Genomic DNA, 14,328 nt, shown 5'->3' on the forward strand with positions numbered 1-14,328 from the left:
GCACTGCTTTGCTTATAGTTCTGCCCGAAGGTGTGGAAACCAGCATTTCCCCCTTTAACACCCTGCCAGCTAACACTGCTGGACAACCTAAGTGGTTTTTCCCTTTTGTTCTCTTCCTGACCTCCCGCCCCTGCATTGAACTTAACAACAATCTCCCACTGAACCATAGGACGAGCAGTGCAATGCCTCATCGGGGACATGGTTCCCAGAATGTGGCCTAAATCCACTTCCTTGCCAGCCTTTGAGATCTTGGGAAGTTACCGGGCATGAAAGAAAGCTACTGTGCATGGAAGAATTGAGATAGCCGGCCCCTGGTGAAGTTCTGTCTTTGCATTAGGTCCCTTCATCCATTTACTTGTTCCCTTATTTATTCGTATTGAGAGACTCGCAGTCGAATGGTAGCATCTAAAGGAAGACAAATAATTACAGCAGTGGAGGTAAACAGATGGAGGAGAAGTTTTTGTGAAGTCAAAAATAGTATGGTCCTGGATGGTTAGGCTCAGTAGGAAGAGCATCTGTCCGCAGACTGAAGGGTCCCGGGTTCGCTTCCAGTCAAGGGCATGTACCTCATTCGGTTGTCCAGGAAGGAGGCAACCAATCTACGTGTTTCTCTCACATTGATGTTTCTCTCTCTCTCTCTCTCTCTCTCTCTCTCTCTCTCTCTCTCTCTCTGTCTATCCCACTCCCTTCCACTCCAAAATAAATAAAAACAAAACAAAACAAAAATACTATGTAACAACCCCAAACGTTAGTGGCTTTCAACAAGTATTTATTTCTTACTTCCATAGCTACAGGTCAGCTGGGGTGACCCTGCTTCAGGTGGGTCAGGTTCTGGTCTGTCCTTGTATCTCTCTTTCTGGCACCCAGACTGGAGAGGCAATAGCTACTTGGGGCAACCTCTTCTTGTGGCATATGCTGGAGTATAAGAAGCCGAGCCAGACCACACAGCACATCTACAGCCTATGCTTACCTCACATTTGTAACATTCCATCGGCCACAGTAAGTCACAGGCCAAGCCCAATATCAGGCAGGTAGGGATGAATACTCTGCTCGCTCTAAGGGCAACATGGTTGTGCAGTTCTATGCCAGGAAGGGAACAAAGAGTTAGGAACAATAAGCAAATCTACGACTGCTATTAACTCTGGCTGTGGAAGTTCAGGAAGGCTTCCTGGAGGTGGAGACTTTCATCTTGAAGGATGAATAGTTTTCAAGATGAATAGCAGGCAAATGCATGCAAAATGTTAAAGAGAGAGAGAGAGAGAGAGAGAGAGAGCGAGAGAGAGAGAGAATGAAGTATTGTCTTACTATTTATCTGAGCAGTCTCTCTGGACATTTTGTAAAGAGATACAGGAAGATAAAACAAAGGTCTTCGGAGTACCTGTCCGCGAAGCCAGACTTCATGGGAGAGCTAGCAAACATAGTTCAAAAGAGAAAAGGGAAGCACACAACCAAGTGCACTCTGATTCAGCTGGATGAAACAAAAGAGTGAATTCAGAAAGGAAGCCAGACTATAGTTTTAGTAGCTCTTTTTGGTACAGGATGCAAGGTATGTGCTATTTTGTTTGGTCCTATTGTCAAGTACAATGAGAGAACCAGAGCCTCACAGTAGGAGGTAACTTGCCTAATGGTTCTTAGCTAACAAGTGGTAGAGGGGGTACTCCCAGTAGTTGCCCAAACAAAGAATCTACTCATAGAAACCACTCACTAGTGTACACACTCCATTTTATCCCCAAGGGAGGCTACTTTAATACATACTGAACACCTGGTTTTTAGCATCCACTGTATGTGCAGCACTGCGCTTGGTAAAAGAACCTCGGTCCTGGAGTTGGTCATCTCTGAAGTCCTGGCTGGTTGGGGCATTCTTCAGATCTCACCTTCTTCCCATTGCGCATGGGTTTAAGATGCCTCGGAGAAAACCAGATTCTTGCCCGTTGTCCTACTTTAAAATGCTCACTTTGGATGGTAGGGTATTTTGAAATTCTTCCTCTTTCTTTCCCCCGATTTATATACACATACCAGTCAGTGTTCTTCGTGCTCAGAAATGAAGGGAGACAAGCTTGGTGAGTGGCTCCAGGCCCTGCAAAGGTTAGGGGCAGGACTAGGTGAAGAGCGGCAATTCCCACTGCTTTGCAAACTACCTCTACCTGATCCTAGCTCTCCTGTCATTACAGACACAGATGTCCTTCCGTGGCACATTCCTACTCATGAGGAAGGGAGCATTTGGGAATTTTTATTTGTAATCTCTTACCCACAGTCACTTGGCAGCTGGAGTCATGTCTTCCTGGTCTTGCTGACTTTTACTGTGACTTTTTAGCCTAGTGTCCCATGAGTTTGAGAACCAGATCCTTGGTGCCAACATCCCTTTCCTCAGTGGATCGTGAACACGGGGAGGTGGTCCGGCATTGAGTAGAAGCATGTTTCCTGACCCATTTGCCATTTGCTTGGGAAGCCAGCAGAACTGGTTTCCCTGATCTCAGAGACCATCTCACACCCCCAGGCATGTTTGAAATCTTGTAGTAAAGAGCAACGCGTACAGGAAGGACCTCGCACTGATATTTCCTGTCTCCCAATTCTCCAGGTCAGTGGCGCTCAGATGCTGGGGACGCTCTCGAGCTGGTGACAAGTACTGGAGGAGAATTAACTGGTCCAGAGAAGGGGCGTGAGGGGAAATGCCGCTGTAGGACCCCGTGACCTGCCTGGCAAGGAATGCAGCTTCCTACTGAGAGCCTCTTCTCCACGTCGCCCCACAGGCCGCTCCTGCCTCCCTGGAAGGGGCACTTAGGATTTTGCAATTGGCCACCTAAAACTTTTGCTGAGCCAAAGCAGGACATTTGCTGCAGAACTGAGCAAGATATCATTGCATGTTGCTTTTGCATCTTTTAGTCATCCGGGCTCCGGTCAGAGTTGTTTAGCTTGGAGAATCTGAAGCTGGATTTTTAACTGTTGTTTTTGCACACGCCTTTCAAAATGATCGACTTAAGCTTCCTGACAGAGGAGGAGCAGGAGACCATCATGAAGGTCCTGCAGCGGGATGCAGCCCTGAAGAGGGTTGAAGATGAGAGAGTCAGGTAACGGGCCAAGAGGTCCTCCCGGGAGGGGGATAGAGGGCCAGTTCGTAAGATGAGACACTTTGTGTGTGTTTTTTCTCCTCAACCATAAGTGGTAGTTCTGACTTGGAGCCTGAATTTATGGGTTCCAATTTTAGGTTTACTTCCTGCATGGAACTTTTTCCTCCTTGGTATCTCTTAATTTATCCCACAGAACTCCTGCCAGAAAGAGAGTCTTGATTCAAAACCTAACTAAATTCCTTGAACTTTTTTTAAAAATATATTTTATTGGTTTTTTACAGCGAGGAAGGGAGAGGGATAGAGAGTTAGAAACATCAATGAGAGAGAAACATCGATCAGCTGCCTCCTGCACACCCACAACCAAGGTACATGCCCTTGACCGGAATCGAACCTGGGACCCTTCAGTCCGCAGGCCAACAATCTATCCACTGAGCCAAACCAGCCAGGGCTCCTTGAACTTTTTAAAACACTGAATTAAAACTAAAATAAATATAACACATACTTCGACATCCACATATATGGATATGTGTATGTTGATATCTCTTTTTTTTTGGTGGAATACACTTTTTAAAACTGAATTATAAACCGAACTAGAAATATTTGAAATTAATACAATATTTAAAAGAAAAGAAATTGAGAAGTAGCTCGCATTGCTGCATACTTTCAGAAAAGTTCAAGCTGGTTTCAAGAGCAATTAAAATTGGCCCTGCGGGAGCCGGTTTTTCATTTGTGTCCCACAAGGAGTGGCCGCTGTGACACACTGTCCTTGTTGGGAGGAGCCCAAATGGTCCACGTCAACATTTCTGCCACTTTCACTTGCCCACGTGGTGGAGGGAGCAGGCTGGAGCCCAGGCCCTGCCACCGTTGCCTGTAATGTTGGGCTTTGGAGGCAGCGAAAGGCTTTGCAAACATAGATTACTATTAACTGCATGATCCCCGTCTCAGTAGTTCTCCCAAAGGAGCGTAAGCCGTGTTTTTATTTGCTGGCCCACAAGGATCCTGAATAATGGGTTTATTCACATCATTTCCCATATTCTGACCCTAACTGATGTGATGCTTTATCAGTGAACATGCGGAAGTCACTTTAGGCACGCCAGAGTGTCTGACTATGGCCACTACCACTAATTCACGTTTAGACAGTGCCTAACGAATTGCAAAGGGCTCGCATGCCCATTCTTTCTTCTGAGCTCATAGCACTCTTATGCAGTTAGGGGATGTGGGAGGCTCTAATTTCACTCACTCTGATGTGTGAGGAAATTGACTTTGAGACAGGTCAGGTGACTTGCCCACGCTCATACAGTCCATAGGTGTCTGAAGTGAGAATCAAATCCTGGTCATCAGGTACCCATTCACTAACTCCACCTCCTCGTCCTGAGAAAGCAATAGCAGACAGGCCATCCTGGGGCCTGGCCATGGAAAAGGGGGTGGTGTCTTGGTGTGAGGTAGCACTCTGAACTGTGATGGTGACAGGAGGTGGCTGTAGGTAGTGGAGATCATGAGAATGGGGTTCGTTCCTTGTCATGCTCCTCCCCCCAGTCCCCTGGATAGGCCACTGCTCCCCATTCTCAGCAGGAAACTTGAGCTGTTTACCCAGAAGAGGCAGGAGGTTTACACTGATCAGCCATCAGAGCTGCTTGGAACTGTTCATAAAGTTCTTTCATGAATGTTATCCTCATGTTACCGCAACCTGAGTTGTGGTCAGGTGGGACTGTTACACCCTTTTTATTTTATTTTATTATTATTTTTTAAAATGTTATCTTTATTGTTGAAAGTATTACAGATGTCCCTTTTTTTCACCCCCATTGATATCCTTCACCTTGTCCCCTCTCCCCCAGGCCTTCATCACACTATTGTCTGTTTATGGGTTATGCACATCTATCTATATAAAAAGCCAACCACCTGAACCACCGGTCACTATGACACCCACTGTGGCCAGCAAACTGCCCAATCAGGGGGTGGGGCCAGCAGCCAACCTTGCAGCCCCTCCAGGCCACTGGCCCCAGTCGGCCCCCACACCCCATTTGGGGGCGGGGCTGGCCAGCTCACCACTCACACCCCTCATCATGGTTGGCCACGCCCCCAATCGGCCCCCATACTCCTATTGGGGGCAGGGCCCACTGGCCAATCACCTACAGCCCCTTTCCACAGCCGGCCCAGCTCTGATTGGGCCCCAATCAGGGGCCGGGCCAGCCGGACCCCACCCGTGCACGAATTCGTGCACTGGGCCTCTAGTATGCATATAAATTCTTTTTTAAAAAATATATTTTATTGATTTTTTACAGAGAAGAAGGGAGAAGGATAGAGAATTAGAAACATCAATGAGAGAGATCAATCAGCTGCCTCTTGCATGCCCCCCACTGGGGATGTGCCCGCAACCAAGGTACATGCCCTTGACCAGAATCGAACCTGGGACCCCTGAGTCTGCAGGCCGACGCTCTATTCACTGAGCCAAACTGGTTTGGCTGCATATAAATTCTTTAGTGAATCTCTTCTCACTCCCTTCCTCTTCCCTCTGAGAATCATCAGCCTGTTGCATGCTTCCATGTCTCTGGATCTATTTTGTTTGTCATTTTATTTTAGAAGTAAGGGGAGGGGGCAGCACAGAGAAACTATTAATCAACTTAAATATTAGTTGATTCTAGCAAGTAGGAATTCCGTTAGCCTCTCAGAAGACAAGATGGAGAAAGCTGTGGGTCCTTCTCCTACTTCAGGAAGCCTGAATTGTGAATATTGGATTGCTGCAAGTTCCTTCAATTCCTTCCACTTTCACGGTGTTGGGTGTGGTCTGCAATTCTGCCTCCTCTATCTACCCAGCCACCTTGCAAGAGAGATTTGTTCCCCCCCAACTTCTGTATTTTCTTGGCTCCTGGAATTCCAGCCTGCTGAGCCTTCCATGTAGCTCTGTGATTCTGTGTGTGTAGAGTGAAGTGTTTCTTGGGCACCTGCAGTAGTTGATGAAAATATCCTCAACAATGCAGACTTCTGCCCAAGCCTTGTGAGGGGCATGGGTGTGGAGCCTCTGGCATCAGCCAGTCTGTGGCTGCAGCAGAAATACCGAGCCCTTTGTATTGGTGGGTTTGCAGACCCTCCTTCCGTCCACTGTTTCTGATGGTGCCCCGTAGCTGCTACTGGTGCTGCCCTTGATTTTTGCTTTTGAAAACTGATAGGAAGAAGGCTTGGAACCTGGTGTGAGCCAAGCCCTGTTTACCACCACCATTCTGGGGGACTTTTTGGTCAGGTCCATGTTGACTAGGCCATGGGTAGGTCCAGGACTCTGGGCCTGGGGAGGATTGATGCTGTGCAGGAGGAGCAGGTGAGCACGAGCCCATAGCCTGTGGGCACTGAAAGAGGCCCAACCGATGGCCTGCTCCACACGAGAGGAATCAGGTTCTGATCCCCTCTTTCCTTTGGGACTGAAGGGACTTGTCCCAAAGAGGATGATTCTGAGGGTGTTTTGCACCTGGGCTGGTGGAACCAGAACTAGGTCTCTGGTTTGTGTGGTTTTTAAAAAATTGATTTTTAGAGAAAGAGGAAGAGAGAGAAAGAGAAAATACCAGTAGGCTGTTAAAAAAGATTTTTAGAGAAAGAGGAAGAGAGAGAAAGAGAAAGAGAGAGAGAGAGAGAGAGAGAGAGAGAGAGAGAGAGAGAGGCAGGCAGACAGACAGACATCGATGTGAGAGAGAAACATCAATTAGTTGCCTCCCATAGTACACGCCCCGACCAGGATGGAACCCACAACCTAGGTATGTGCCCTGACTGGAAATTGAACCCATAACCTTTTGGTGTACGGGATGATGCTCTAACCAACTGAGCCACCCGGCCGGGGCTAGGTGTCTAGTTTCTGAAAATGCTATTCAGTAGGCTTTTGTTTTCCAGCCCCCTCACCATCTGTCAGCTACTTGTTTTTGACTCTTCCATCAGAGTTACAGCTGGACAGTTCTGGAAAGGAGATTGTTTTGGCCCATATCAGTCACTTTATAGATAAAGAAGGTAAAGCCCAGAGAGGGGGAGTGATTTGCCCAGGGTCACATAGCTAGTCAGTGCTAAAGCCATGCTAAGAAAAGGTTTTAGTCCAGTGCTGTTCCCTCTACCCCATACTGTTCATGGTTACTATTCTTTCAGAAGAACGGTGAGGCTTTCATCATGACACAGGAAAGAACTTCCCTGCATGGACTTTGGAGTCAAAACTGACTATCCTTACCACTGATCAACTATGGTTTATAGGGCAAATTATTTAACTTCTCTGGACCTCAACTTAGAGACTGGGAATGACCATAGTACCAAAGTTAAAGGACTAAAGCTAGGATTAAGTAAAATAATCCTTAATCTTCTTAGCTCATAATAGGTGATGCATATGTTTTAATTCCCTTTCACCACTCACCCTTACCTCTGAAAAAGGACAGAAGTCTCTGGTTAGTAGTCTGATTCCTTAGGAGGAAATTATTCCTAAAAACTCTCAATTATTTAATGCAGTGAAATTTAAGTGAGTACCTCTTAAGTATGGGGAACTGCTCTGCACAATGATATGAAGATACTTCTAGGATGATTGAAACATGGGTCCAGTCCTCAAGGAATTTACCATCTATATTACCATGTATGGCCTTTATATATGTAATGGATTGTCAATTGCAGAGTTAAAATCTCAACCTTGTTTCCATACACATGATTTTATAATGCCCCAGTCATTCTGATTGGTATATGGCTTTAGAAATTAAATTATGTAATTGTAATATTAGCTTAAGTAAAACATTAGAAAATCACACCTACCTCTAACATTGAGACAGTTCTTCCAATGCTAACTTGTTATAGACTTTGGAGCATAATCCTCCTATAGCCATGAGTACATCACTAATGAATGTCCTCATTAAAACCAGACACTGCCTCAGAATCCTTTTCCGTATGGTCATAGATGAGTTTTGGCATTCAAACTGAAATCTGCTTGCCATGCCCGAGATATCCAGTGCTTTGAATAATCCACATCCAAGCTCATTGGAGACACTTTGGAGAAGATGTAGCCTACATGTTACTTCCCATCCTGATTTCATGGATGAGAAGAATGAGTGCCAGACAGGGGAAATGTCCAGTTCCCAAATCACTCAACTGTTAATGGTAGAACATGGACTTGAACCCAAGGGAATCTCCACTGTGGTTCTCTGGGGTACAGTTGGAAGATGACAGTTCAAGTCACTGTTGCCACCACAACTGTCTTTCATGCTGCCCCTCTCCCGGTGGCCACGCGTGCGGAGCCCCGTTACTACCATGCATCTCTACCCAGCTTGCTTCCCTAACGACCGGCTGGAGACATTTCACAAGCCAGCAGTGAAGCAGACATCAGGATGGATTCTTTTTCTCTCTTTCCCACCCCTCCCCCATCTTACTTTTTAAGAGGCACCATCATATACACATGTAATTTTAGTCTTTTATGGCTTAAAAATCACACACTTCAGAGGTGGTGTTTCCTGGGCTTTGCGTCACGGCCAGCAGGAAATCATTGCTCATGTGCGTCTGTGCACCACCCAGCACCACGTCCTCCACCCCATGCACACACAACCACATCTGTGGTGATGGGCGTTCTCATAGTCGATACCATCTCAGCCGCAACCACTTCTTATGATTCTCAGCTGCATCCTTAAGACCTAGTTTCTTTGAAATGAAGGCAGTTGCCATTGCTTCCCAGGACCTCTGGTGGTGTTTTCTGTCAAAGCAAAGAGGAAAGGAACCAACATTTGTTACGGAACTATGTTGTACACAAAGCTTCCCATGCATTTTCCCCTTTCACCCACATAACAGTGTAGCTCAGTGGTTCTCAACCTTGGCCGCACATTAGAATCACCTGGGAATCTTTTTAAAATCCTGATTTCCAGAGGATGAGGCGCAGAAACCAGGATTTTAAAAAGATTCCCAGGTGATTCTAATGTGCAGCCAAGGTTGAGAACCACTGCCCCACGCTGTGTTGTATCTCAGCGTATTGTGGGGATCTGCGATGTGTCTGTGACCCAAGGGATATGCGTTGCCTCAGTTGCCATGCTAAGGATCATTTGCAGTGTATTTCATTTTCACGTGTGTTGGTTTTCAGATTCTCTATCAAAGGTTGAATTCCTCTGTAGCAAGAGTGAAGCGTGATAGCCATGTTAGAAGCCGAAATCCTGTTTGGCTCCCAGAGGCAGGCTGGGGTGGTGGAAAGAACAATTGGCCAGGAGTCAAGCTGGCCCAGTGCTGTGTGACTTTGGGCAAAGCTCTGAACTTTAGGGGCCTCAATTGTTTTATATATAAAGTGGGTCCATTTGTAACTATCTAAAGTGCCTCCCAGCTCTCACATTCAAAATAAATATCTAAGAGTATTTTCAAGTCACATATCTGAATGCTGGAAAATGGATCAGTCAGCCTCTCTGGCCAGCCTGCTGATTCTTATTATCCAGTTGACTAGATAATATCAACCAGGTCCTGCCTATGATGCTAGGCCTTTGCCTAATCATGATGAATAGCTGGAGAAGGGGGAAGGCTCAGGGGAAGTGTGGAGGCCAGGCTGGAGGGCTTCACGGCTCTCCTGGCTTTCCTCGGAAAGTGCCCACACTCTCTCTGCACCACAGGAGCTGACATTGCAGTTAGGGCTGTCGATTGATTTTTTTTAATGCATGATTCCAACCATAGGCCTGGTCTATGACAGGGGATTAATGAATGAGTGAATGAACAGACAAACAGATATGGCCTTTAACATACAGAGGAGGCAAGACAGCTGTCTCTGGCAGTTGACTAAAGTCTTTGTACATCATGGTGAGATTCTAAGGATTCAATGAGATGAGACATGTAAAGTGCCAAGCATGGGACCCAGTACAAAACACGCTTCATAAGTGTTAGCGGAAGGAGTGTGGGATGACCCCCGTTCTGCCTGGAGGAAAGCAGGACGGTGCTCTCTCTGCACTGAGTGCCTGTCTCCTCCTTCACATCTGCCCACCAGCCCCTGGGTGATTATTAGCATCTTTTCTATCTGCAGCGCCTCACTCAGCACAACGCGCATGTGGGGAGAGAATGGTAACATATGAAAAGTGAGTCCAGGAAACTTACCCCCGTTCCACTTCAACTAAATGGCATAACAATTAGAAAATCAAATGCTAATTTGGTTTAGACTTCAGGAAGAATAAGACATCAGTGTGGGCCGGTAGAGAAGATTTTAACAGCATCACCTAGGTAGTGGGTGTTTGGTTTTTTAAAATCTACATCTTTATAAAACTTGGGCTTTGATGTCAGACACGTGAATTCATCTATAAAATATTTCATATGACTGAGATAGAAAAAGAAATGGATTAAACTTAGCAGTTTATCGTGTTAAGATATACATAAATAGCACTTACTGAATTTGATAGAATTTCTTACTCTTTTTTTTTTTTCAGAATTGGAGGGGTAGGAAGGGTGAGAGAGAGAAACATTGATTTGTTGTTCCACTTATTAAGCATTCATTGGTTGATTCTTGTAGGTGCCCTGACTGAGGATTCAATCCACGATCTTGGTGTATTGGGATAGTACTCTTACCAACTGAGCTATCCAGCCAATGCTTCAAGAATTTGCTGTTCTTTTGCCACTTTAAAAGAAACGAGCCATGCCCTGGCCAGTGTGGCTCAGTTGGTTGGGCATTGTCCTGTGTACCGAGGGGTTGTGGGTTCAATTCCCAGGCAGGGCATATGTCCAGGAGGCAGCCAATGGATGTTTTACATTGATGTTTCTTTCTCCCTCTCCCTGTAAAAAGCAATAAAAATATTTTTTTTAAGAAAGAAATGAGCCAAAAACCCAACCTTAATTCCTTACTCTAGTGGCTACCAGCTTTTCCGGGGCCATGTGTTTCAGTGAGCCTGACTCCCCTTGTGTCCTGAAAGCTTAGCATAAAAGAGGCTTATAGATAGTCCTTTAGGCAAGAGAAATCAAGAATTACACAAAGACCCCTACAAAATGCCTTTCAGTTGAACAAGAAAAAGAGGTAAATGAATCTCATGAAAAGAAACGGAGCTGTTATGCTATGAGGGCTTGCGGTCTTTTTGAAAAAGATGACTGATGCCATGGTTCATCATGCTTTTCCCCGCGTGGCTGAGACATGAGCTCTCCTGCCTCCTCAGCAGAAGGCACTGCCCCTGTGATGGAGTCTGGTTCACTCACCCCCAGCAGTGGCAGGACCTCTCCTATCTCTTGCCTGACTCAGACTGAGGTGGCTGCCAAGCATTTATTTACTCATTAGTTCACTCACTCAACAAACAGTCTCGGGCTGTCAGCTCTGTGCCAGGCTCTGTGCTGGGTGCCGTCATTGCAAAGGTGATTAGGACGTGGGCCTCGCCTCCGAGGAGTTTGCAGAGTTGACAGATTAGCGGATGAGACAGATGTGCAAATAGATCATTGGAACGCAGTGGGGTGAGTTCTGTCCTGGAGGTGTGGTGGAAGCGTGGAGAATGGCCAGCTGCACTGTGCCCTTGGGAATCGAGGAAGGCTTTGCGGCGAAGTGGTGTGGGAGCTGCACAGAGAAGTGAGGGAAAGACATCCCACAGAGAATTCACACTAATGACTCTTACCAAGATCCAGGCACTGTCCGGTAAACGCCTAATTTACTCATCCCCGAAGCCCTGCCGGAGAGGTCTTATTTGCCCCTAACTTTACAAAACAAGGAGATGACACTTAGAGGGTTCAGTGACCTGTCCGAAGTCTCATGCAGAAGGAATCAGAACTAGGATTTGGACCCAATTTGGGGGAGACTCCAAAACCCATAGTCCTCCTGCCACACCTTCCTGCTTACAGGGGTCATGAAAGAGCCGTTTGGGGAACAGTAAGAAGTCCAGTGTGCTGGCAGTGGGGAGCATGGGGATAAGTGCTGGAAAGTGAATCCCAAAAGGTAGCCTGAAGCCAGGCGGTCAGGGGCCTCATATGCTATACCTTCACCCCACAGCACTAAATGAGTACCCACTGCTTTTCAGACACCAAGCAACATGTTCAGGCCCTGCACCTGGGGGCTCACTCTCTAATAGGGAAAGCTGGAAGGACTTCTCTCTTCTGGACTTGAATTCAAAGTTGGTCTTTTAGGGAGGAGAAGGCCGAAACTCCATCAGCAGCTCCGGGGAGGAGTTTGCTCTGCTGGAAACCTAGGCAATGGGAAAACTATTAGAAACATCTAATAAAAACCATGGCCTCTCTGGTGATGCAGAACCACAAAATGATGACACTGTCCATGTAGGATTTGGGGACGCTGTCATGACAGTGTGTGTCCAAGGGTTCTGACTGGGCCTCTTTGGGCTGGGCTCCTAGGGAATTGGGAGAGGGGTGGAATTCCCAGCAGAGAGTTGGACTCTGGGTGGGAGAGAGGGAAGGGCCTTACTAGACCCAGGGCAACTGCCCCTACGGTTTCTCCCATGCCCTCATGCCTGTGCAGCCCTCATGCACAGCCCTGCCACCAGCATGGTGTGGCCACTGTACCCACTCTCTGGCTAAAACTTCGATTTGCTACTTGAGGAAGTATGCATATTAGCTTGGATAACAAGCATAAAGACTTCTTGGATTTATGTAGCACATTATCTTCCTACAGTTCAAAGTCTCCTTAAGGCTTTTATTCCACTTGATTCTAAGTGCATCTCTATGAATAAGAAAATGCAGATGTTGTGATTCTCATTTTATTGAGGTGGATAGAGAGATACAGAAAGACGTGTGAAGCAGAACGTAATTTTTCCAGCCTGTGTAAACTAGGGACATTTCAGGAGGGCAGTACTTGGTTTGTTCTTTAGGTTTTAGCTTTTCAGGGAGCATGAATGATCGTGGAGCCTTCAAAGCAGTATTTGCATAAAAGGAATTTGCCTCTGCCTCGGCTTCCACTCTCCACTCCCCGCCCCATAAATTTGATCTTTCCTGATTCTCCAGTCGGCCTTTTCAGCATTCATTTCCCGACCTGCAGACGTCATGCGCTGTGCTGTCCCCCACGAGCTTCCAGGAAAATCTCTGATAAACTCATTTCACTGAAATGGAAAGGACTGATAAGCCCAGAACTACCCTGCCAGTTAGTCATTGAGTGTTTATTAGGTGGCAGGCATGTGCAGAGGGTGGCTGATATGCATAAACTAATTTAAACTTCATAGCAACCCCCTGAGGTGGTTTACTATTATTAACCCCTCTTGACAGAGAAGGATACCAAGGCTTAGGGGAGCTTAATATATCATCCCCCTCCCCTGGGTTATTTGCATTTGAACAGTGGACACAGAAGACGGTGGCCAAAAAGTGGATCTGCCCTCGAGAAATTTCAGGCATCCTCTGGGGATCATGGATTAAATCTTTGAATTTTTAAAAAATGTTGGCCCCGGCTTCCCTGACTTCTCAGTCAACGGGGAACATGCATTTGTTAGTCATCCGGGAGATGTGTGGAATCTTCTAAGTCTTAGAATCTAAGACATCGAGAGCTCATTTTGACTGTACGTTTACAAATTGCTTCATGCAGTGTCTCAGTGAACTCATTTATTTACTGTGGGTTCCCAGCAAAGTAAAGCTCTTCTCCTTTTGTAGGCATTTGCCTGAAAAAGTTAAGGATGACCAGCAGCTGAAGAACATGAGTGGCCAATGGTTTTATGAAGCCAAGGCCAAGAGGCACAGAGACAAAATCCATGGCACCGATATCATCAGAGCATCCATGAGGAAGAAGAGGCTCCAGGTAGCAGGTGAGCTGACGTGGCGAGTACATGTAGAGCCAGCGTTTGTTTGGGAAGGAGGAGGTGGGAGACGGGAAGTGTCAGAATCGTTACTAAAATCCGCTGAGGAACAGCATGTAATCGTACACTTTTCATAATGCGTAGCCCTCCAGCTCAAAATGTTCTTGCCCTGCATTTGGATGGGTGAGGGTGGGGCTGAGTGACTCAGGGTGCTGCGAAGGAAAAAGGGAGTTCTTCAGATGCCATGGTGAGGAGGAGTAGCATAGATAACCGAGATTGATAAGTATATCGCCCTCCTCCCCCTCTCCTTTCCCCTTCCCTTTCCCCCTTTCCCCTTCCCCCTTCCCCTTCTCCTTCTCCTCCTCCTCCTCCCCATTCTTGCCCTATTTGGATGGGTGAGGGTGGGGCTGAGTGACTCAGGGTGCTGCGAAGGAAAAAGGGAGTTCTTCAGATGCCATGGTGAGGAGGAGTAGCATAGATAACCGAGATTGATAAGTATATCGCCCTCCTCCCCCCCTCTTTTCCCCTTCCCTTTCCCCCTTTCCCCTTCCCCCTTCCCCTTCTCCTTCTCCTCCTCCTCCTCCCCCTCCTCC

General features: G+C 46.7%; 1 protein-coding gene across 1 annotated transcript in view; it reads left to right on the forward strand.

Moving 5' to 3' along the window:
• Nucleotides 1-2,575: 2,575 nt before the first annotated feature.
• The window catches only part of SYTL2 (synaptotagmin like 2), an 81,865-nt gene continuing 70,112 nt past the window's right edge, over nt 2,576-14,328 (forward strand). The window contains exons 1-2 of the mRNA XM_015558835.1: nt 2,576-3,068; nt 13,593-13,744. Coding sequence (XP_015414321.1) covers nt 2,968-3,068; nt 13,593-13,744 — 253 coding nt within the window. The 5' untranslated portion in view covers nt 2,576-2,967. The remainder of the gene's footprint in view (nt 3,069-13,592; nt 13,745-14,328) is intronic.

Source organism: Myotis davidii, unplaced genomic scaffold, assembly GCF_000327345.1.
Source record: "Myotis davidii unplaced genomic scaffold, ASM32734v1 scaffold430, whole genome shotgun sequence".
NCBI lineage: Eukaryota > Metazoa > Chordata > Mammalia > Chiroptera > Vespertilionidae > Myotis > Myotis davidii.